The sequence below is a fragment of the Gallus gallus genome, chromosome 2 (genome assembly GCF_016699485.2).
Source record: "Gallus gallus isolate bGalGal1 chromosome 2, bGalGal1.mat.broiler.GRCg7b, whole genome shotgun sequence".
In the NCBI taxonomy this organism is placed as follows: Eukaryota; Metazoa; Chordata; class Aves; order Galliformes; family Phasianidae; genus Gallus; species Gallus gallus.
The window spans coordinates 54,764,143-54,789,721 of NC_052533.1; the positions used below are offsets into that span (position 1 = coordinate 54,764,143).

Below are 25,579 nucleotides of genomic sequence, written 5' to 3' on the forward strand. Positions count from 1 at the left end.
GGTACCTAAACACAAGATCATTTAAAGATTTCAATCATTCTGAACAGGTGTGCTCACAGCTGTAGTACTTTTGTAGCTGTCTCTCAGACTGTATGGATTACTCTAGCATATCAGTGTCGCTGAGTGACACATCATAGAAGGCCTCACCAGGGTAAATTTAAAAAAGCTTCATGTAGCCACATAAAGGGAAGTACTTGTACCCATGGATGTTTCTTAATTTAAGTTTTCCAATTAAGAAGACTAGTACATATAAAAAAAAGTATGCTCCCACATGTGCTGCTAACTAGCAAAAACAGGCACACGTATGCAATAACAATCCACATCAGCTAGTTGCCTGCTCACCCAATCTTGTATTTCTGTTAAACTTATGATTAGTTTCTGCATATAGTTTACCTCGTACATCATCAGGACGAGCAAAACCTACTTTTTAAGGTTCTCCCTTTTTTTTCTACTTTACATATGTGTAAGATATTATACAAATATACTTTCAATATTACACAAATATACTTTCAAGAACACACACATACATAGTTACTTGTCATAGTTATTGACAACACTGAATGTGGAGCATGATTTTTTTCCCACTAAAAGGGAAAAACAGAAACCAAATTCTCTAAAACTGAGTGCTTAAAAAACCTTTATTTGGTCCAGTAGTCAGTGAGTCAGTCACTGGTTATTAGAGAACAAAGAAAAAAAACCACACACACACAAAAACAACAACTACTACAACAGCAGCCATTGAACTCACCAGCATAACAGGCCATATTTGAAGTTTAAGGCATGAGGTGTATCTGCTTTGAGACTGAGCAGGAACTACAGTACTGCAGAGACTTACATAAATGCATTTTTTTCCTGTGCAGTAATCTGATTACATAAACATTTCTTTGGCATTTACAACTTCAGATTTACTGTCTTTCTTACCATCTGAAAGTTAGAAGTGATGAACTCTTATAGATACAAGTGAAAACAGAAAATAAACACCTTTGTTCAGCACCTTTGAAAATGCTGTAATCTTTTCAGCTCACAGGTGTAGAACCCATGAATGGTCAGTTTCCCTGGACAGCAAGTATAAAATAAAGGAAGAAATGCCAGATAATGCTATTGCTTTACTAAAAAAAAAAAAAAAAAAAGATTTTGGGCTAGGTCTACAGGAAGGATGAAAGCTGAACAGTGCATGGTTAAACTTTCAGACATGTTGCTGTTGAATGAAATCTAAAGCCCCAGGGCAGAAGCCAGGATTTACCACATAATAGATGGTTAACAATAGCTCTGGAAAAATTGTGTTCATTTGGTCAGTGCTGGGTGCACTGTGGATGGGAGGTTTTATGCAAGTGTAGAAAGTTAGCTGGCAATTCCAGACCACAGGAATATTTTTTTAAAAAAGCTTCACACTTACAGGCTTTACGTGCTTCATTACTTAGTCCTTTGTTCTCTATTCTGTTCACTCAGAACTCCTCTAAATCAGGCCATAAATTTGAATTCAATTTTTCTTCCTTTAGGAAGCCTGCTCTACTGTTCCTATACATTGTACTAAATAGCAAGTTGTGAGAATTAAGCCAGAGAGAGAAATCTAGCTCAAAAGTGTCAGTTTTCATACTTGAACAGGAAAGCTTGGTTCAAGTCCCGCTCATAATCATGATGAAGAGGGAGACCTCTCTTGGACCTTTCATATGACATGAGTGCTCACACTGGCTATTACATCTGCATGGGAAAAGCTCGTGCTTTTCTAGATGTTACTTAGAATAAGGCTAAGATTTAGATCCAACAGGCATAAAATGCAGAATACAATCACTTTTGTAAATGCTCGTGTTCTCAAGAGCATGACTGTGAAAGACCTCAGTGTTCACTGCAACAAAACTATCACTGCATTCAAGTTACAGTATTTACTTTGCCGGTTGCAATTTCATTGCCCACTGAATTTATAACTGAATTCAGGACTAGGCAGACTGTAAGGTGCCAGAACTGTGACATTCACAGCACTAGGACACTGATACATTGCTATTATTTTTGCCTGTCCATGGACTTCTTCTGAACTGCTTTTCTTCTCAAGCGTAACTCAACCTGGAATTTCCAGAATACTCCAAGCTTTACCAAATGACTTTTGAAAACAGTTTTCTGACATACAGGTGAGTACAAGCCCTTCTGTACCTTTTTGGTAAGCTGCCTCTGGTGCTTAGCAATGATCCAAATAACACTGGTTATATGCTGTGCTCCTTGAAAGAGAAAACTTTAGACTAGAATGAAATTTCTAAAACAAATATTGCATAGTAAAGGACATATTTTGAAAATATTCAACATTTCCTGTTCTGTTTCATAATGTTTTCCTAAACTTTGCCTTCTTTTTCAAACATTCTTCTAATAAATTAATTGCCAAGATATTTGTGATAGTTGAACACAGGCAAAGTGTGTTAATCACTAGGCTGCACTTCAGGCATAGAATCATAGAATCACCAAGGTTGGAAAAGACCCACAGGATCATCCAGTCCAACCATTCACCCATCACCAATGGTTCTCACTAAACCATGTCCTTCAACACAACATCCAAAAGCTCTTTGAACACTACCAGTGTCGGTGACTCCACCACCTCTCTGGGCAGCCCATTCCAGTGCCTGACCACCCTTTCAGAGAAGTAGTATTTCCTAACGTCCAGTCTGAACCTTTCCTGGCACAGCTTGAAGCCATTCCCTTTAGTCCTATCAGTGGTTACACGAGAGATGAGGCTGACCTCCAGCTCACTACAACCTCCCTTCCGGTAGTCATGGAGAGGCTCCCCTGAGCCTCCTCTTCTCCAGACTGAACAATCCCAGCTCCTTCAGCTGCTCCTCATAAGGCCTGTGCTCCAGACCTCACCAGCTTTGTTGCCCTTCTCTGAACACGCTCCAGGGCCTTGATGTCCTTCTTGCAGTGAGGGGCCCAAAAACAAATAGTAAGGAAAACAAATAAGTCAGGAACTAACAAATAATACAGCAGGAACTATTCATTGCAGTTATACTTTGCAGTTTCATAGAGTATTTTGAACTCAAACTTGTTATCAGTTCAAGGGAAGTGAGTGTGGGATAAGGTCCCTTTTAGTTATGCAGATCACAAGTTTCATTAAAAAGCACAGTTTATGCATACCCTAATGGTAGGTGGTTTTATTAACTCTGTGAGTGAATCATCTCCCATTTGGGGGTAAAATCAGTTTACAGAAGCATCTAACTAGAAGGCACCCTTCAAAAACATAGAATGAAAGGTATTAATTCTACACACTTTTGAGCAGATTTTGAAAGTAGCAAAATAACAACACTGGTGAAAAAAAAAAAAAAAAGCCACAACTGATGTATAATCTCAAACTATCTTTAAAACACCTCCAGCATTTTGCAGAACGAAAAATATTTTTGTCACTTTTGGATAATCTTTTGTTGTAACCAAGTGTAGAATAAATCCATCACCTTAGGCATCCCATCTTAGGAAACTAGAGCTACTACTATTCACTGCACTCTGCACAGACAGGTTCCTGGAACCTTCACCATATTCCTCAGCATCAGCTACCCGACTTTACTCCTTCTCACACTCCCACAAGCTGTTTCTCCTCCAACATACATATATAATTTGTGTATATTATCTGTATGTACTGACAAAAAGCAATGACATGTATAAGGCATAATTGTGAAGTAAGGGATATTTTTTCTAGTAGTGGAAAAGAAGTCTAGTAAAGAGACATGATCAAACTTTTCTTTGCATTGAATATCCAATTGCAACTCAATACGTTCCATTTGAAAATTTACAGGTAATTTAATTATGCCAACTAAAAATAGAATTGCAAACAAACAAACAAACAAACAAAAAAGATGATGTTTTTGGCAATTGCTAAACAAATCCTCAAATTCCTGAAACAAGATAGAAAGCAGAACTGAATATTTTTCACTGCAGAGGACTGTGTTTAAGCAATGTACTAATGTGCATAAAATAATTTGCCGTAACTAGAGATTGCCATAATTTAAGAGTAATGCAGTGATATTATATCAAATGTGAGTTGCCACCAGCAATTGCATCATCTTCTATTAAATGTCTGAGTACCAGTTTTTTTACCGACCCTTGCCAGGGCACCGTCAGTAGCTGTGTAGGTATGCTGACAAAGAGAACTGCTTTGATGCAATTTTTACTGCTTCATGCAAATCAAAGGATTTAGTTGTGCTTTTTTATCCTACCAAAGAAACTGTTTCTTCACTGATGTTACATTTGTTATCAGTACCTCTAACAGAAATGGCAAATTAGAATCACAAGGTTGGAAAGGACCTACAAGATCATCTACTCCAACCGCCCTCCTATCACTGTTACTACCCACTATGCTACTAAATATCTGATAGCACCTCATCCAGATGCCTCTTGAGCACTGCCAGGGACGGTGACTCCACCACCTCCCTGGGCAAGTCATTCCAGTGCCTGACCACTCTCACACAAGAAATATTGGTAATCATTGAGTTTTACTCATCAAGTGGCACAAGCACATATAATGTAATACACACAGGTTTCATTGCAACTGAACGTGTGAGACAGGTGCGAGAGCTGGAGTTAGCAATGTACAGTGCCCTCCCCTTGTCCTGGTTTCATCTGAGACAGTGTCAATTGCACATCAATGGTTTGGTTGTTGTTGAGTGATGGGTGTGTGCCTGGGGCCAGGCTAGGCTGCTTGGCAAGGAAGAGCTGCTGCCATGATGACATTGCAGCAGGGAGTAAGGCCACATGACGAGCAGTTCCAGACCACACGCCAGCTGGACATGCCTGCATTATAGCATTCCTTGTGGTCTTTCTGAAAGATCTGACTGAATTCATGTTGATGGCATACAAGCAGGATAATTGAGTCCCATCCTATTTGGACCTTTTAAGCTAGTAAAGGACTAGTAAATGCATTAGTAAATTATAAGATTCTACAGTATCTAAGAAACACTGGCCATTTCATTATATGAGGCAAACACGTAAAGGTAATTTGCAGGACAATGAAAAATACTGCAGAGCTTGTCTTTCTACCTTGTAGTATGCATCATTAGTTTCTTGTCTGTACTTTTATTTTTATCGTTTGTAAATAACATCAATATTAAATCAATAAATAGGAAAAAAATAAAGGAAAAGGAATAAAAGAAACAGAAACGAAAACTAAAATGCACCTCTGTGTGCAAGAGGACAGATGTTGCACCAAGGCATCCACTGAAGCAAATGCACTGATGTTCCAACCAAAGAAACACATGTATGAAAATGTTCTGTGCCTATCTCAGTGTGGACTTCATATTGTTTTTACAGTATACCTTATCTATGCAGTGGAACAGAGGAAAGGAAGATAGACTGAATAAATATTACATTAAAACTTTTTATATTGTGGAGAATGTTTTTGCACATCAGGAACTGTGATTTTTCCCTCTCATATATTAGTATCAATCTTATTCCTTCTTATGCCGTTAACCCTGGTAACACTCAGCAAAAGTTTTCAATTCATAACTCTTAACTTTTTGATCAAATAATTAAACAGCATGTTTCATTTTCCTTGCAACTCACTGCCTGGAAGGAATGACAGTCATAGAATAACAGTATAAAATTACAATCAACCTAAGACTTCTACAATAATAAGGATAGCTATTAGGTTGCTGTTTTACCTTTCAAAAGGTTCATGAGTAACCATCACTCTACTGGGTGGTGTAATAGAATAAACCTATGTTAGTCAACAGGGTGGAATTTAGAATGTCAGTGTGTCTGATAGACAAAAATGTTACCTGTTTTAGAAAAACAATGGATATACATCAGTGCCTGGTCTTAAAAAGCTTTGTGACAGAATGAGGAGAAAATAAGACCTTCTGACAAATTTTAGAAAAGATGCAGTTCACATGTGTAGTACCAGCTTTAAGTATGGTATCTGGGCTAAGCTCCATGACAGGTATGAAAAGGCAGAGCCTTACACAAACATGAAGGCTTTGAGATTTCTCATACGAGCAGCAGTGCTATCATTCCACCATACATGCTTCAACAATGCAAATATATTTAGGCTGTTCAGATAATATGGAAAAACATTATGTCATATCTGCTCTTTGTGAGTATATGGGTAAAGAATTATAGATAATCTTCCTTTGTTCTACAGATTTATGACTTCTGCTGTAAGGTGTTGCCTCCTGTGAACGCATGTTTTCTGCAAAGCTCTGTTTAAGCTTTGGCCAAGGCTAAGAAAGAGGCAGCTTCTCATATTCAGTCTGAGGGATGAAAAGCAGAAAGACTCTGAAAATGTAAGAGATGGTTAGCCAGAGTTCAGTACTCTGTCAAGCAGCTTGCTATGGTTTTGTTTGTTGCTTCTACATACAAAGGAACTCCAATTAGCTGTATCCTGCCTCAGACAAGAGAGCCTTTATGAGCTTTAAATTGTGCTTTTGTTCCTTCACTGATGTGTAGGATTCTTCCATGAGATATACAACGGCTGTTGTGTTACCCTAAGAGCTGTATCTGGGCATTATAAAGCAAGCCAATTCGTAGACTGTTGAAGTTTGTCTCAAGAAACAAAGTATCTTTCAGAAGATATTTCAGAATAAACCAAAGTGCTGTATTACTTGCAAGCTATGTAAAGAAAGGAAACAGACAACTGAACAACTACAGCAAGCAACCCACTGTAACAGCAGCACTTACAAGAAAGAACTGCATTCCTGAATACAGACTAAACTCGCTCATTTCTGAAAGAGAACACAGCCCTGAAAAGGAATTCTGTTACCTCTAGCTGATGCAGGCAGGATGTCTTAAAGAAATTAATGGGGAGAAAAAACCACTAGGACATAGGTGACAGGGAGAGAGATACTTAACAGCACTGAACTGACTCTTCCTAACACACTGCTTTCACCAGGAAAGAAAATCCTAGGGCTAACAGAGTACTATTTTATACAGTGTTCTGACAGGCTTCAATGAAGACAGCAACCTTCAGAGTTCAATACATTAAGAATTAGATGCATTCAAGATATACGGTACACAGTTTACAGCAAAAATAACTTACAAAAGACCAGATAATTATGCTGTTTGATATGCATAAGGACTGGATGTCATTCATAGAATCATAGAATCATAGAATCACTCAGGTTGGAAAAGACCTTAAAGGTCATCAAGTCCAACCACAACCTAACCATACTACCCTAAGTCTAACAACCCTCTACTAAATCATGTCCCTGAGCACCACATCCAGACGGTTTTTAAACACATCCAGGGATGGTGATTCAGACACCTCCCTGCGGAGACTATTCCAGTGCTTAACAAAGAGTGTTAAGTAAAGAAGTATTTCCTAATATCCAACCTGAACTTACCCTGGTGCAACTTGAGGCCATTTCCCTTCGTCCTGTCACCTGTCACCAGTGAGAAGAGACCAACCCCGCTCTCCCTGTAAGCACCTTTCAGATATTGGATGCGAGCAATAAGGTCTCCTCTCAGCCTCCTCTTTCCCCAGACTAAACAGCCCCAGTTCCTTCAGTTGCTCCTCACAGGGCATATTCTCCAAGCCCTTCACAAGCCTTCTTGCCCTTCTGTGGACCTGCTCCAGCACCTCCATGTCCTTTCTGTACTGAGGAACCCAAAACTGAACACAGTACTCGAGGTGAGGCCTCACCAGTGCTGAGTACAGGGGCAGGATTACTTCCACACCACTCCTGATACAAGCCAGGATGCCATTGGCCTTCTTGGCCACTTGGGCACACTGCTGGCTCATATTCAGCCGACTGTCCATCAGTACACCAAGGTCCTTTTCCATCAAGCAGCTTTCCAGCCACTCCTCTCCAAGCCTGTAGTATTTGAATATTCAAGTTCCTGAATACAGTATATAAATACATGTATTATTCTTTTCAATCATATTGATATAGGTTGCTTTGCTTAGCAATAGGTATTAGTTCATTAGTTTAAGAACCAATATAATAGTTCAGCAAAAGGAATCCATACGTGATAGTTATAAATCTTTCCATTTCAGCTTTAGTGGGTGAACAGTCTTCTTCCTCAATAATTTTGCATGGGGGACATAATATAATACTTTTATCTTCTGCCTCAATGATTTTGCCTCATGAGAAGTACTGGAGTCACAGAAGAAATCTTTTGTCTCAAAACATGCAAGGACATTTTCCTCGGGCTCCACATACATTGTTTTTAAAAAGTGGCTCTCTATTGCCTAATAAGTGATTGAAATCTTCCAAACTGGGAAGAAGTGGATGGAAGTGGGTCAAAGGCTTCAGTGATGAAGCTGATGGTGAAAAAAGGGGAAGAAGTAGGTGGGCACTCAACTACCCTAGATATCACTGAGCCTGCCCAAAGGGACATTAGCACATATCTACGAGTCCTTGAAAAAGAATGGATATGTAAACCAATGTACTGCATATGTATGTCTTAAATGTTCAAATGTAGAACCTGAACTCTGAGAGGATGCACTTGCTTGTCAAGTCACCTGGTACGTATCATGAGGAATAAAGGAATGCCACTTTCTAACACCACGCTGCAGTTAGAGTTTTATTTCCAATTTCAGATGACGCCAGGAGGTTAGAGTCCTCTTATGTTTTGCCTGTCAAGCATGACAAAGGTTGCACAGGGTAGGGCTAAGGATCCTGGTAATGGGATAAGAGACCACCAGAGCAGTTAAATTTCACCCTGTATTTTGTTGCCTGCCTGTCAGATGTGAGGAAAGTTGCACTGCATGTTAAACAGTTGAATGGACCTGTGAACAAATTTTCTGTAAGCAGTTGGTGACGCAGGAAAACAAAAGGATGAACTTTTCTTTCAAATGATTAAGTATGAAAATGGGAAACAGGATGTTGTTTTTTGTGTTATGTGCCACTGTTATGCTGTTCTATGATGGGCAATACATCTTTGTTGGAAGATGGGAATTTCTGCAGAAATCTCCTTTAGGATCTATATTGAAACAATGGAGAAAGGGACAATGTAATGGTCAGAAGAGGTAAAGTATGCTCCCACTGAAAGACTGTGTTTGTTAGATCATTTTGCCAGTTGTAAAGAGTTTGGGCTTTAACAAACGTAATGCCCACAGGCTAAGGTTGTGGCTCTGGTTATAGCAAGTGACATGCCCCTTGGACAGCAGTGAGGATGTGGGGGTGTCATTCCCAACTGAGCCCATGGTTGCAACATAACTGAAGGATGGGGATAGACAGGATGAAGCAGACAGAGTGCTTGGTGGCACAGATCCTCCAGATAATAAACTCATTTTATTTGGTGCTTTTTGTATTTGGGTCACATATAATTAAGTTTAGAGAAAGAAGAACAAGGTGCTTGAGTGTTGTTTCCTGTGAATTGCGGGAAAATGGTCCTGGTCTGTTTTGTTACAGTTAAATCAAAACTTGTTCCTAAAGGAGCAGGTTTATGAGCTTATCCAGCCATATGTTTGATCATAAAATTTCTGTATTCAGTTCTGATTTAAGAGCCTGTCTTGCTTTTAGTTGGGATTGAATTGTTTTCTTCAGAGTATCTAGTATGATGCTACGTGCTGGTCCTAGGAGAAAATCAATGTTGATAACACACCAATGTCTATAGTTGCCTGCTAAGCCAAGGCCATTCGCAGCAAATAGCCCAAGGAGCTGGCAAGGAGCAGAATTAGGACAGCTGACTTAAAATGGCCAATATGGTGTTCCATACTCTACAGCATGATGCAGAAGAAATTTTGAAGGTGGTGGGAGTTCATCTTTCCCCTCTGCTGTTTGGGGAATATAGCACTCATTTGACAAGAATTTGTTTCCACAAGGACCTACTAGTTTGTATGCTAAGTACAATTTTGCCATTTGTTTGTTTGTTTGTTTTTGTTTTGTGATAGTAATATGAGGGCCAAAATTCTAATAGTATTACTTTCCATTTCAGGAGTTGTGGAGATAGAAAATAATTTGGTCCTAAAATTAATGCGAGGATTTGGGAAATTACTAAATCTCACTAGGATTACTACCGATACCAAAGTCAAGTAAAGATACCATCCAATGGGGAATTTTAACTCCAAAAAGCTTTAGTGTATTAATAGACATTAGCATAGAGGCTGGACAAAATCCATCCTACACATCATGGACTGGATCATTAAGAGATAAATGGGATAATACAAGGAAGTTCCATGGTGTTTTGAATGGAAAGGAGAACCTCAAGACTTGGATACTATTGATCCTTATTAAACTGAAACTTATATAAAGAAAGGGACAGCAGCTGACAAATGGAATTGTAAGGTAAAATATAATTGTACCAGTTTTGGACAGGAATGGGTGAGAAACCTGACTGGTATATGGCAGTCAATGGCTGCGGTTGCAGCTGTAGAAAGCTTGAATATATGGGAGGAAATCTTGAAGGGTCAATCCACTGTAAATCCTTCACTCTCCCATCACCTGGATATATGGTATATAAATCCACCAAACCACCAGTTTAATATTGGAGCCTTAACTCTTTGCCCACTTTGGAAGAAAAGCCCTCTGTCCATGACATTCTGGTGGAAAATGAAACAATCAGAGGATTCAAAAAAATGGCAAGGACCATCCACTAAAGTAAGGGTAGGATGGGGATTTCAAGCTTTCTCTGCACCAGGAATTAAGGCTTCTGAGAATAGAGTACTAGTATCCAATCTCACTCGGCAAATCGAAAGCCTTGCAAATGCCACTAGGCAAGGTCTTCTGACAATTAACAAACAGGTCCAGGATAATAGTGAAAGGCTTTTGCAAGCTAGATTAGCCTTGCATCTCTTGATGGTTAAAGAAAAATGATTATGTGGTTATCTTAAATTAGATAAAGAACATTGCTGTGTGCATATTCCCAGTGTAACAGAGAAACTCAATGAACAAGCGGACTTGATCACTAAGATAGCAGGAGGAATAAGGGAACTGACGGAAACTGTTGAGAACTCATAGATAAATAAAATTTTACAAAACCTTGGAGGTTGGTCCCTGACAGGATGGCTTGCAAGTCTTGCCAAGTGTAATTGTTTTCCTGATTATGGTAATAGTTGCAATTATGACTATCAGGTGTGTAAAAACTTCCCTAATGCAGATAATAGACACTTAGGTTCATTCCTCTGAATTATGATTATTAAGAAATTATACTATAGCTACAGGTTTGCAAGAACAAGTAAATTACAAAAAAGGAAAAAGTGGGAACTGAAGGAAAAACAAGGAGAAGGTGTCCTTGCAAAATAAAGTTCAGGAAGAACAAATGATGGATAGGAGGTCCCTGCAAAGCAAGATAAAGAAAAAGCTGAGAAGAGTTTCAGTCACAAGGATCTGGTTAAATAAACTTATACTGAAGGCATATGGCCGGAGATGCTAGCTTAGCACCTGCATGTAAATCTTGTTTTCTGGGCCAAAGAAAGAGTGATAGGCTTTACAGGATACAAACATAGTTCTAGTCGTGCAAAATATCAAACTCTGAATCCAGATTACAAAGTATAAACCGGTGAAATGAAGAGGGGATGAGCTAATAGGCAAATCAAGAAGAATGTGAACCCTGATTACCTTTGCAAACGTGGAAAGGGAGAAGGGCTCACTAGTATCAGGGTACAGGGATAAAAGAGGGGCTGTGTCCCCCAGTACCTTGAGAGACCCCACAGGGGTATGCTCCAGAAGACTCTCCCTTTATCTGAATAATGAAAGCTGAAGACTCTGTCTCTTTTTGGGATAAAAATGATTGAGCAAGCCTACTGGAGCAGAAATTTTCCTAATGTACAGGAATAATCACTATCACGTTAGTTGCCTTCATACACAGTTCTGTTTCAAACTATTACATAGTATGAGACTCTTACCAGGACTGGTTTTGTACAGCCCAGATGGGCTGCTGACCTTCTGGCTGGAGGAAATCCGCTGATGGTACAGTGGAGGTGTTTTCACTAAGACAGATAGAAAAATACAATTTCTCTTCAGTAATAGGTAAAACATTAATTGTACTATTAAAATAAAGAAAGAAATAGAAGAAAGCATTTCTTTACCATATGGTGTTTCTGGTGGCAGTGAAAAAGCTGGCGTGGATGGAACATCTTCATTTCCGTTTCTGGGTAGGGAGAAGATTCCTCCATATATTTCATCTTGATAACACGCCACAGACATCTATAAAGGGCAGAAAAAATGCAAAAAACAGTGTTAAAATTTTAACTTAGTCATACAACATAATGGGACATTTTTCATCAGATTACAGAAGGTTTCATATAATCTCATCCACTGTTTCAGCAAAGAACTCTTGAAATGTTAAAACCACGCAAACGAACAACAGAAGACAAGAGATGGTCAACTTAAACACTGAACTGCACTTCTATGATAACTCTTCTTATTGCCACAGTGCAACTGGCAAATTGCTTCACACTCATTTTAGACACTGAACACGAACATAGGACTCCCTGTTGGCCATTCATTTCAATAAACATTTCTTGCAAAATTCTTCACTGTTTACCTCTTTGGTCTCTCCCACAGGGATTAGTGATCCTGGATTTACAGCCTGGTCAGCAACAACAGACTTCATCCATCCACACCCGCTATACAATGACTGCCCAGGGAAATCATTGTCATACTGTCCAACACTTAACTTTCTGTTCCTTCCCACCACTGCATCATTATCTTTTGAACCTGTTGTTGAAAAACAAATATGTAAGCCAATCAATAATGTTTTTTCAGTTGTAATTGTTAATATAAATGCTTCTTATTATGCCTTCTTCTGTTCAAGAACACTTGCGAAATAACTGATTTCATAACTGCTTTAGAAAGCCACATAGGTGTGAAAAATAAAACAAAAAGCCATTGACATTTAGCTTTGCTCCCAGAAGTTGGAATGTATCTGCAATACATTTAGTTCCAGCAGAGTGGAGCTGCATGTTTTGCTGATGCTCATTTTTGAAAGTTACTCCTAATGACAGTGGCAGAGCCCGTCAGTGGAGGCTGCTCTGGGCAGTCAAATAGGAAACCTTTATTTCCAACCCCTAACACACAGTAGGTTTCAGCAGTAAAAATATTGTTTTCCTGGACTTTATCTTCCCCAAATGACCAGCTTTTTAGCTAACACAAACCCTGGCCCTTGTAAGCCCAACTCATTATACACTTTTTGTGATATAGAAAATAATCACAATTATGGAAAATAGATATTAGGCATACACAGGAGCTGTAGCCTTTTGGAGTCTGAGGCTGAGGAACAGAGTACAAAAGAGTAAGCTGAGCCAGCAGAACAATCCAAGTTATTCAGGGGGCATAAAGCAGTATTCACGTTGAAAAGTCAACTCAGAATTAAGAAATGTCATCAGCTACAGCTTTATCATTAGCAACATTTTTTAGTCATCCACACCTACAAACAGGCACTTTGAGAAAATTTCTACAGCAATGCCACACTTTGTTTTTTAAGAACAAATCAACAGTAAATGTTCCCTTCATTTCTAGTCCTTATCAAGCTGTAGCAAGATAAATTCCACCTGTTTTAGTTATACTAGGCTGAGAATTCTATGCTTAAAAAAAATCTATCTGAAAATCCCACAAAAATGTAGTTTTTAGACATTCTGTTCCATATTCTAATTTATTCAATCATAACATGTCTCTGTAAAAAATCCATTCACTTGGTTATCAAATAACATTCTGCTGTGGCTACATGCATTAGCACAGCATACACAAAGTAGTTACAGATTTGAGCTGTAAAACCAAAACATGAAAGACTAATTTGTAGATGTTGGCCAAAAAACATCAGCTGTAGATACATAGCTAGAATGACCCCACATTTTAGAATTGCTGGCACAGGTTTAAAAGAGTTCCATATTCTATATTGCTTACAAATGACTGAACATAACCTTGTACGGTCAGGTAAGTTGTAACACCTCCCAGAATGTATCAAACTACCTTAACTGATCTTACCACACAGATGGAAGAAATTCTTACCTATAATGAAGAAAAAAATCCAGAACTTATCTAGCAGTCAAGACTACTGTATGGATAGAACATATACTCCACCTTTCAGGAGTCCCAATACAGACTCTCCTGGGTACTGACAAATGCTTCCAGATAGGAAGCACAGAATCATACCATAGAATGGCTTGGGTTGGAAGGGACCTCAAAGATCATGTAGCTCCAACCCCTCTGCTGTGGGTAGGGTTGCCAATCACTAGATGAGACTGCCCAGGAACCCATCAAGCCTGGCAATGAATGCCTCCAGGGATGGGGCATCTGCAACTTCTCTAGCCAGCCTGTTTCAGTGCCTTACTGCTCTCTGACTAAAGAATTTCTTCCTAACATCTAACCTAAACCCCACCTCTTTCAGTTTAAATCCATTCCCCCTTGTCCTGTCACTATCTATCTGTGTAAAAAAGTTGGTCGCCCTCCTGCTTGTAAACTTTCAAATACTGGAAGGTTGCAACGAGGTCTCCCTGGAGCCTTCCTTCTCCAAGCTAAACAATCCCAACTCCCTCAGCCTTTCATCATAGGAGAAGTGGTCTACCCCTCTCACAATCTTTGTGGCCCTCCTCTGGACCTGCTCCAACAGCTCTGCATTGTTCCTGTACTATGGGCCCCAGGTCTGGACACAGTACTCCAGATGGGGCTTCACAGGCACAGAGTAGAGGGGTACAATAACCTCCTTCTCCCTGCTGCCACCCCTCTTTTAATGAAGACCAGAATACCAATGGCCTTCTGGTCTGCAAGAGCACACTGCTAGTTCATGTCCAGCATTTCATCCATCAGGACCCCCAAGTCCTTCTCCACAGAGCTGTACTCAAGAAGTTCATTTTCCAGTCTGTACTCACACCTAGGATTGCCCCGACCCAAGTGCAACACTTTGCACTTGGCCTTACTGAACATCACTAGGTTCTCGTAGGCCCACTTTTCAAGCAGGTCCAGGTACCCTTGGATGGCATCCCTTCCTTCTATTGTATTGACTGCACCACTCAGCTTAGTGTCATCAGCAAACTTGCTGAGGGTATACTCAATCACACAGTCTAAGTCATTGATAAAGATGTTGAAGAGTCCCAAGATGGACCCCTGGCGGATGCTTGTGATTGGCCTCCACCTGGATGTAGTAGAACCACTGACATAAATCCCCTGGCTATGATCATCCAGCTAAATCTTTATTCACTGAATAGTCCACCCTTCAAATCAACTGATTCCACCGATGCCACCACTCCATCATAGAAGGCCATCACTGGTGAGGCATGATCTGCCGTGTTGGCTTAGATCATCTCTTCATCTTGCATGAGCCTAAGCATCTCTTCCAGGAGGATCTGTTCCATGATCTTTCCAGACACAGATGTGAGGCTCACCAGCCTGTAGTTTCCCAGGTCTTCTTTCCTCTCTTTCTTAAAAATGGGAGTGATGTTTTCCTTTTTCCAGTTCCTGGGGACTTCACCTGACAGCCACAACTTTTCAAATACGATGGAGAGCAGCGTGGCAAGCACATGAGCCAGCTCCTTCGGGAACCTGAGATGCATATTGACCAGCCCCATAGACTTGCATACATTCAGCCTCATGAAGTGATCTTGGACTTGTTCTGCTCTTACACTGGACCCTCAACCTCCACGTGGAAGTTCAGGGATACAAGACACTTGGGAAGCCTGACAGGCAGGGAAGACTGAGGCAAAGAATGCATTAAGTACCAGCATTCTCCATATCTGAGGAGGTCAGGTTTCCCTTATAATTTATCAGAGGGAATACACTCTCCTTAGCTGGTCTCTTGTGACCAATGTAACTAAAGAAACCTTTCTTCTTTTTTTACATCCTTTGTCAAGCTTAATTCCATCCAGGCCTTGGCTTTCCTTGTTCCATCCCTGCCTGTTCTGTATTCCCCCCAGGCCACCCATCTCCACTTCCACTGCTTACGCTTTTCCTTCTTCTTCAGCTTTACCAGCAGGTCCTGGTTTTCTGCCTCCTCTGCCCAGTTTCTTATTCTGGGGAATAAAAAGCTCTTGCGCTCTAAGAAACACATTCTTAAAGTGCTGCCATCTCTGTTCTGTTCCTTTGTCCCTAAGGACAGTTTCCCAGGAGACCTCTTCCAACAATTCCTTAAACAGCCTGAAGTTCATTCTCTTGAAGTTCAATGTTCTGACTCCACTCTTTGCCAGGCTCACAATCCTTGAGATCATGAACTCGACCAGGACACTGTCACTGCAGCCCAGGCTTCCCCAGACTTAACCTCTTTAACCATTTCCTCCACAACAGTGAGCACAAGGTCCAGAAATACTTCACTTCTGGTCGATACGTTCAATACCTGAACCAGAAAGTTACCATCAATTGACTCCAGTAGTATCCTGGATCGCTTGTGCTCACCATGACCTTTTCCCAGCAGACAGCCGGGTGGCTGAAATCCTCCATTAGGATGAGTGCCTGCAGGTACAATGCCTGTTTCAGCTGAAGAAAGAAGGCCTCATAAACAGGTTCCCCTTGATCAGGAAACTTGTAGTAAACCCTGACCACCAGTTGTCTTTTGTTGGTCTCATCCCTAACCTATGGGCTCTCAACCTGTTCCTGACTATTTCTTAGAGGCAGCTCCTCATAGTCTATCCACTTCTTTAACACAGAGGGCAACTCCTCCATCTCTCCTACCTCACCCATCCCTTCTAAAAAGCTTATAGCCCACAATGGTGGTATTCCAGTTATGTGAATCATCCCACCATGTTTCCATGACAGCAATAATACCATAGTTTTGCAAGTGCACCACGGCTTCCAACTCCTCCTGCTTTTTTCCCATGTTGTGTGCATTGATACAGAGGCACCTCAACTGGGCTTTTGGACACACTACCTTATTAGAGGAACCTTCCCACAAACTTCTGGGACAAACCTGAGATTTTCCCTTGCTACTTCCTAAAGTGGCAGAGTTCCCTGGTTCTTCTTTGTCACTCAGCAGTACACTTCCATTCCCCAGCAGCTCCAGTTTAAGGCTCTGGTGATGAGCCCATCCAACTTGCTGCCTAGTGTATTCTCACTCCTCCTGGTCAGTAGTATCCCATCCCACATCAACATTCCTGGTTTATCAAAGGTGCATCCTAGACCATAGCACCCACAGCCTTCGGCGTGACACCACCCATGCAGGCAGTCATTCAACTGGTCTGTTCTCTGCCTCTTGCCAGGGTCCCAGTCTCTAAATGGGAGGACTACGGAGAACACTACCTGTGCTCCCAATCCCTTCAACATCTTCCCGAGGGATGTAAAGTCTTCTTTGATATTTTTTTGTTTCCTGGTCGCAATCTCATGTGACCTAGCTTGAAAGACCAAGAGGTGATAGCAGTATTCCAGCTTTATCCTACCTGGTATCCTCTTCTCAATGTCCTGAATATAAGTCCCCAGCAGGCAGCAAACCTCTAGAGAGAGGTTATTTGGGAGGCAGATGGGCACCTCAGTGCCCCTCAGCACTGAGTCTCCAATTACCAAGATCCTTCACCTATTTTTAGCAGCACTGATCATGACTCAGATTCTTGACTGGATCTTTTTAATGTGATCACCCCTTTCCAGTACCAAGCCATTATCCATGATGATTTGAATAAGCATTATTTCAGACAGCAACATCCTCAATCTTTTTCTTATCTTGTGATTGGAAAGTTTGTTCTGTTCATAGAAGTACACAGGTGAAACAAGGCTGTGCAACACACTAGGCAAGGGGACAGTAATATTTTAAATCAGACTATCTTCTGATTTAATAACTAGAGTTTAGAATCCCAGGTCTATTTTCTAACTTCTTTTAATCGTACAATAGACTACTGTTTCTATACACCTTGTCTTGTAATAACCCACTGCTAGAAAAAGCTAGGTATTTTTATCTTATCTGTGATTCTGTGAGACACATTGCTTTTCTTACATAATGGTACTGGTATGGAGGAGTTCTATGAAACAATACAGGTTGGTAAATGTGCAGAAAGCAACTATGCAGAAAAGGACCTGGGGATTGCCATAGTTGCAATTGTGGCAAAAGGTCACAACTGAATCTTGAATATTGCATATTGAAATGTAGCAGAGTCCTGCTTTCAGCTGCAACAGAATTTATTTTCTTCATTTAGTATGTTTAGGCTTGAGAAGAAAAACAACTTAGGTAACACAGCAATTTTTTAGTTGTTGCCGAGCAGTGCTGCACAGAGCCAATGATGTTTCAGCTTTTTTTATTGTCCTGTCAGCAAGGAGGTTAGGGGTGCACAAGAAGCTGGGAGGGGACAGAACCAGGACAACTGACCAAAACTAGCCAAAGGGATATTGAGTACCATATGACATCATATAAAAACTATAAAACTGGGGGGGTGTTGGTTGGAGGGGCTTCTGCTTCTCAGGGACTAGCTGGGTATCTAACTTCACAGGTGGTGAGCAATAGCATTGTGCATCACTTGTTTTGGTAAAATATGTATGTATATATTCACTCCCATTACTTCTCCACTTTTTGGGTTAGTAAATAGTTTCTATCTCAACTTACAAGTTCTACTTTCCTTACCTCCCCCCCATTTCTCTCATCCCTCCCACTGAAAAGAAGGAACGACTGAATGGCTGTGTGGCTCTGCTCTGCTGTGGAGCACTACGTCTAGTTTGGGGCAACATACATGTAAAGACACTGAAAAATTGGAATGAATCCATCACTGATGGACACCACAAAATGGCTAGAGGCTGGAGTACACAACATGAGAAAAAGCTGAGAGAACCAGACTGCTTAGTCTAAGTAACAGAAGGTAAAACGCATCCTCATTGCAATCTTCACCTGCCCACAAGGAGGGATTACAGAGTCAGACTCTTCTCAGAGGTGTTCAGCAACAGGACAAGAGGAAGCAATATAAATTCTGACCAGATAACAGTAAAAGAAGCAACATGGGGAGAGAGATCAATTCCTGGAGCAGGTATCTGGAACGACTGTGAATGTGCAATATTGGAGGATTTCAAAACTTGACTGGACACAGCCCTGGGCAACTTTATCTAACTGAATCTTTAGAAGGAGGTTGAATGCAATGACCTCCTAAAGTCCTTTTCAATCTGAATCACACTCTGATTCTTTAACACACAGATTACATTATAAAGCAGTTATATTTGATGATACTGCCTTCAATCAGCTGGAGAGCAGATCAGACAATGCCGGAGGGTATCAAATCAGCAAGAACGTACTTCAAACTGGAATCATCACTGTAAGACTTTCACATTCAGATGTAAGACCAAACATGCTTTTGTTCAGAGTATCTTTTGGAAATTAGCTGAGATCTTCAATGGTTACTGAAAATCTGTCAAGATTCTTACAACAAACTACAATGTTAAGGAAATTTTAAATGTGATCTGCACTTCAGGCCAAAATACTGCTGTATTAGCTATTAATTAGCTGATACTGCTTTACTAACAATTGATTTTAATTTATAATTTTGTAACTAAATGGATGACAAAGATTATGCATTGGCTACATTTCTCTCTCTCTCTGAATCAGAAATATGCTATCAACCTTGGAACCAAATGTTATTAACTGAAATATCACATTTTAAGTTGGCCTTAACAAATTTGAAAAATTCTATCACATTGAAAATCTGGAAAACAATAAATGCTGCCATGAAAAAGGGAACAAATTATTTCTATTTTACAAGATACTTATTGTAAAAGTTCTGTGCTAATCTGTCAAATATTTAAACCATGTACATGTAGCTTATGTCCAAAAACCCTATACAGTTTCAGGAAAAAAAGAAAAAGAAAAAAAAGAAAAATGAGAACCTCAAGGAACAAAAGGAGAGCGTACATTTCATAAATCAATCACCTAATGCAACTTAGCAGATTTAAAAAACGATACCCACAACAAATAACATTCTGCTGATAGATGACTTAAAAATCATTCCTGTATGCAATCATGTCTCACAAAGAGCACTGATAAGACAAAGCAGATACACTTCAAGTGAGCTTCTCATCGTAGCTTCAATGTATGTGAGAAGTTAGCACCACACAAAAGAGGCCCTATCAGTTCAACTCAGATGAATAAAACTATGGCTTTTTCTCTAGAAAGGTACTGTGAAAACTCCCACCAGGTTGTTTTTTCAGTGCCTCTTTCACAGATGTTAGCATAGACATAAAAGTCATGACTTCGGGGAAAACTACATTAGAACTGCAGAAATTTCAGATGCTGCTGCCTTTAAGTAAGTTTAGGAATGTCTGCCTAACTGTCTCCCATTACTAGAAAGCATGGTGATTCAATAAAAAAGGAGGCTTAACAATTCAACAGGAAAAAAAAAAGGCAGGAATATACTTTTGAATTTACTAAACACAGCAAGTGATGTTTTTATCTTTTTTTTTTTTTTTAATCCTAACTGTTTAACATTTGCCATTTATCCCAGTGAGTACAGAGGATTGTGGTGCTTTAACAAAGAGCAGCTTAAGTACCACAATGCCATTCTTTTACTCTCCATCCTTAAAGGAACAGGGAGAGAAAATGCAAAGAAAAAAGGCTCGTGGTTTGAGATAACGACAGAGAGAGATCACTCACCAATCATCATGGACAAAACAGACTCTGCATAGATGGTTCCAATTTATTGCCCACAGATAACAGACTAGAGCAGTGAGAACTCAAAGCAAACTGAAAACATCTTCCCCTACCATTCAACCTCTTTTGCCTTCTTGCACAGGGTAATGGGACTGGGGCTGTATTCAGTCTGGAACACTTCATCTCTAACCCTTCTTTCTTTCCCTGCTCCAATGTGGGGTTCCTTCCACAGGATGCCATCCTTCCCAAGCTGATCCCATGTGGGCTTCCCACAGTCTGCAGCTCAACATCTGGTCCAATGTGGGTCTGTACGACAGAGCTCATCTTTCAGGCACACACAGGCGCCCTCACAAGCTGCAGCCCTGGCTCAGAGCCTTCTCCTGCAGAGGCTCTCCATAGGCTGCAACCTTCTTCAGGCCACATCCACCTGCTCCACCCTGGTCTTCTCCACAGGCTATGCACGGAGATCTGCTTCTCATGGTGCACCATGGACTGTAGAAGGGACAGCCTGCTCTACCATGGATGAGCCTCTCCAGTGGCGATAGGAAATTTGTACCTGGAGTGCCTTGAGCAACTCCTGCCCTCCTTCTGCACTGACTTGGGTGTTTGCAGGGCCATCTGAAAGTCTTTCATCCCTGCAGCAGGGTCTAGGGCCTCCTCCCAGCACTCACCCCATGGAAAGCCAGTGGAAAAGTGAGGAGGAGATATATTATTATTGAGATAAAGAGAAACTAATTTACGAGAAATGGTAAAGGAATGTGAGATAATACAATATAAAAGGAATCAAAGGTAATAAATCAAACAAATGGGATAGAGACTTGTCTTCCTAACTGTGCTGCAGAACAGTGGTACAGCCAGAAGGAAGGCCACACTTAAGTCGCCTCCTTTCCACCCAGAAACCACACAGTGACGACCAGGCCCGCTGGGAATTGCAGGTCCCACCCAGCAGCAGCAGAAACTGCAGCTTTCCAGCAGCCGTGCCAGCTCTGGCAGTTTTGCATGATGTTATGACATGGAATACCTATGGGAAATGATGACATTCTCTCACGTCTTCTCACTTGTCTCTTCCAGTTGCTGTAATCCAGCAGTTTTTCCTTTTCCTACACCTGCTCTCCAGTGGCACAACCAGCATTGCTCATGGCACAGCTATGGCCAGCAGCAGGACTCTTGGAATCAGCTGGAGCTGGCTTTTACTTGACATGGAGCAGCTGCTTGGCTCTGCTCAGAGAGTCCCATCCCCATGCACCACAGTCTCACACTGCCAAAACTTTGTCACATAAGCCAACTGTGACAATTTATTAATCATGGCACAGAAGCACCAATTCTCAGTATGAAACAGATAACAGGCTTTTTAATGGTGTGGGTTTGTACACTGAAACTCCACAGCATCTAAGAGACCAGTGTACATTAAAGCAATAATCTCTGCCTCTCCTCTGACATATACTTCATAGCTATGGTCCCCAAAGACTTGTTTAAAAATGGAAGGGATCTGCTACAGTACTTGAGGCATGTTGGTCTTTTTTCACTCAGCTCAAAATACAGTAATTTTGCTGTTTCAAGGTGTTCATGTGTATTCTCATATAGATGAAGCTTGGGAGGAGGCAGGGCCTTCTGGAAACAGCAGGATGCTTTTCCAGTATTAAGCTGCTGTTCAGACTACACTTCTAGCTTTACTCTTTTGAACTGCTGTGCACAAATTGAAAGAAAATATCAAACAACTGTGTTTTATGCTTACAACCATGACTCGTGGATTCAGATGAGATATTCCCCCCTTCTTAACATTTATTTAATCAAATTGCCTTTTTCCCCAATTAATTTTGTTCACACCATGCATATATGTTTCCCTAAAAAACAGCAGGACAAGTCCAGATATGTAAATAAATATCCTACAGCAACCGGAAAATCAGAATGTGCTGATGACATCCATGTTTCAAGTAAAGGTGGCAGGATGCCACATACACACATTGTTTTACCTTTGGAATAGCAAGTAGTTTTAAAGTCAGGCTCTATTATAAACTGAATGGTACTTGGAAAATAAAAACAGAACATTTTAGCACTTGATACAAAGGCAAACTCAGGAATTTGTTATTCTGCTGAAGCTATATGAAGGAATATTTATTCTAAAAATATTTTAATTAAATGCTATTCCTTTTGTTACTCAGCTCAATACCAGAAACTAATAAATCCTCCATAGACACAACCAAATTAGGAGTTGCAGAAAAGAAAAGCATCCATTCAGACATGCTGCCATTGATGAAGCAAAATAACTTCTTAGTATAGATCACCACAAAGATATTTTGGGTGAGAATATATAATACTCCTTGTAGCTACCTTAGTCAGACCTTCAGAGTCTTGAAAGTTTTATACTAGAGTTTATTTAAAGTTTTGTATTAGAAAGTTTCAGAGAGTCTACTAAGGTCAGAAGATGCTACCCAGGACAGGTAACAGTGGCAGCACAAGATACTAAAAAATAGAAGGTTAAATGAAGAGAAAGCACTCTTTCATTCTAAAATGAAGAGGTAACAATTTTAAAGCACATTTTCCTAAACATAAATATCCTGAGTTACAAGAAATAAGACCAGAATGAGGCCTATAAATCTCAATATTGCAAATCTCGCACTAGAGGCCAACATAAGCCTTCAAATTTGCATCCTATATTCTGAATTCCACACACTTCAGGCTTTCTGCAATGCTTAAACTGTAGATACAGTTCGTCCATTTATTTCTGGCCCTAAAAAACATAGATTAATTAGCTTTACATACTTGGACTGAGATCCTCAGAAGTCTTTAACCTTTGCTCTACTTACACTATAAGAGGAAAATTACATGACAGTTTCTTTTGAACCTGAGAAGGTGACCGAGAGATTTATGCTTTACAGAAATTAAAGCTGGTATTTTCTGCTCTGAGCTATGTTATGCATCCTGTTAACCCTAGAGGCCAAAAAAGAACTTTCTTACATTCCCAGTCTGCCTTATGTAGTAAACACCTAGGGCCTACCCTTGTGGAACACTTCGTTTCTCACAGCTCGCAATACACAGTGGCATTTTGGACATGCTCTGCAAATGACATTGGTTTTCTGGATGGAATTTGATTAACATACTTACTTTATGAAACTTTTACATATTGGATTCTAGCGTTCATACATTCCTCTCTAATGGCGCTCACTAGGGATGCTGATAAGGCTTGAAGAGCAGCTTCCAAGTGAGTGCGGGACTAGGAGAGCACTGCTGCACAGTTGGCCTACCCTTGCTTGAGGAACGTCTCACACAAATCACAGCTGCTTGTAGGCACTGCAGACCTCACTTTAAAGTACTGGTGCAGTTGTGGGAAATACTGTTCTAAGAAAAATATATTCTTGTTCCAAGAGATCTTTCACTCAAACTTGTTTCAAAACTCTCCCTGAAATGGAGATTGGAAAACTAGGCTGGGAGAATTGTTGCTGCTGTAAGCATACAGAGCAATCTGCAGAAGACACTAAACACTAAAAGAAGAGGGGAAAAAAAAAACAAAAAAAAACCCTAAAGATCAGGGATAAAAATGATTTCCTATGTGTGCTGAGAACTAGGGCTAAAAAAGAATTGCAAGTCAACTTCTGAATACATATTATAATTATTCGTCTCCAATACTCTGACTTTCCTCCAAAAATACCATTTCCTAAACAGTAAGCTTCAGTGTTTAACTGAAAAAAAAAAACCATAATCCAACGCTTTTTAAGTGTAAGGGACAAACAAATAGAAAATTAAGAGGATGCTGTTATGGGGATCTACTACAGATGACCCAGCCAGAATGACAGCACTGACAAATGATTAAGGAACTGAGAGACTTCTAGATCATCTGCCCTTGCTCTTATGAGAGACTTCAACTTGCCAGACGCCAACTGGGAACATCACATAGCTGATACAAACAGGTCCAGGAGATTCCTAAAGCATTTTGATGATAACTTGATGGTACAAGTATTAAGGGAGCCAACAAGGAAAGGTGCCCTCCTAGATCTACTGCTTGTGAAGAGAGAAGGTCTTGCGGGTAAAGTAGCACTCAGTGGCCATCTTGGCCATAGTAATCATGAAGTAGTTGAATTTAAAACATTTGGTGATAGGAGGAAAACTGCCACCAAAACCTCAACCCTGGATATGGAGAGAACAGATTTCAGACTGCTCAGGGGACTAGGTAGTAAGGTCCACTGATAAACTGATTTTTAAAGCATTGGAATCCATCAGTGCCAGTCACTTTTTAAGTACCACAGGCAATTCCAAAATGTTGGAAGTCAAGCAGGTGGGGCAGAAGGACAGTGTGGTTGAACAGGGATATTCCAGGCCTCTGGAAGCACGATCAGGCAACATAGGAAGACTACAGAGATGCTGTTTGCCTTTGTTGGGAGAAAATTTGTGTGGTCAAAGCTCAGTTTGTAAATTTTTGGGTGCCACAGTATAAAAAGGACAAAAGACTATTAGGCAGTGTCCAAAAGAGGGCTACAAAGATGGTGAAGGATATACAGGAGACTTCTTGAGGAGCAGCTTGGTTTGTTCAGCCTAGAGAAGGGGAGACTGAGGGGAGACCTCATTACAGCCTAGAGCTTCCTCACAGGGAGTAGAGGGGCAGATGCTGATTTCTCTCTAGCATTCAAGTGATAGAACATGAGGGAACGGCATGAAGCTGTGACAGAGGAGGTTCAGGTTGGATATCACGAAGAGGTTCTTCACCGAGAGGCTGTCTGGGCACAGAAACAGCCTTCCCAGGTCACAGCACCAAGCTGACAGATTTCAAAAAGCATCTGGACAGTGCTGTCAGACATATGGCCTGATTTTTGGATAGTTCTGTGTGGAGCCAGGAGTTGAACTTGATGATCCTTGTGGATCCCTTCCAACTAAGGATATTCTACAATTCTATCACTCTAAGAGCAGAAGAAGCTTGTGAACGTTAACACAGCATTGATGAAAGGTTTCAGTTGACTTAAACAGAGATAGCAGATAACAAGCAAACATTGTGACTTTCTAGAAATAACTTCAGAAAAAAAATGTGTTTTAAGGTATCTCACTGGCAAATATTGCTATATTTATGTATATATTGCACAGAAATTTAAAAGAAAACTATTATAAAATATTTAAGAGAAAATAAACTCAGAGCTTATTATCCTACTGTCAGTGGAAATAACAAATAACTATCATAAAATCATAAAACATTTCATTACAG

General features: G+C 40.4%; 1 protein-coding gene across 18 annotated transcripts in view; it reads right to left on the reverse strand.

Annotated features, from left to right (window-relative positions):
- Nucleotides 1-25,579, reverse strand: part of TNS3 (tensin 3) — a 224,864-nt gene that overhangs the window by 43,731 nt on the left and 155,554 nt on the right. For all 18 annotated transcript variants that reach the window (XM_040683154.2, XM_015275852.4, XM_015275851.4 and 15 more), the window contains 3 exons: nt 12,397-12,569; nt 11,939-12,056; nt 11,756-11,839 (listed from right to left, as the gene is read on the reverse strand). In XM_040683154.2, coding sequence (XP_040539088.1) covers nt 11,756-11,839; nt 11,939-12,056; nt 12,397-12,569 — 375 coding nt within the window. The remainder of the gene's footprint in view (nt 1-11,755; nt 11,840-11,938; nt 12,057-12,396; nt 12,570-25,579) is intronic.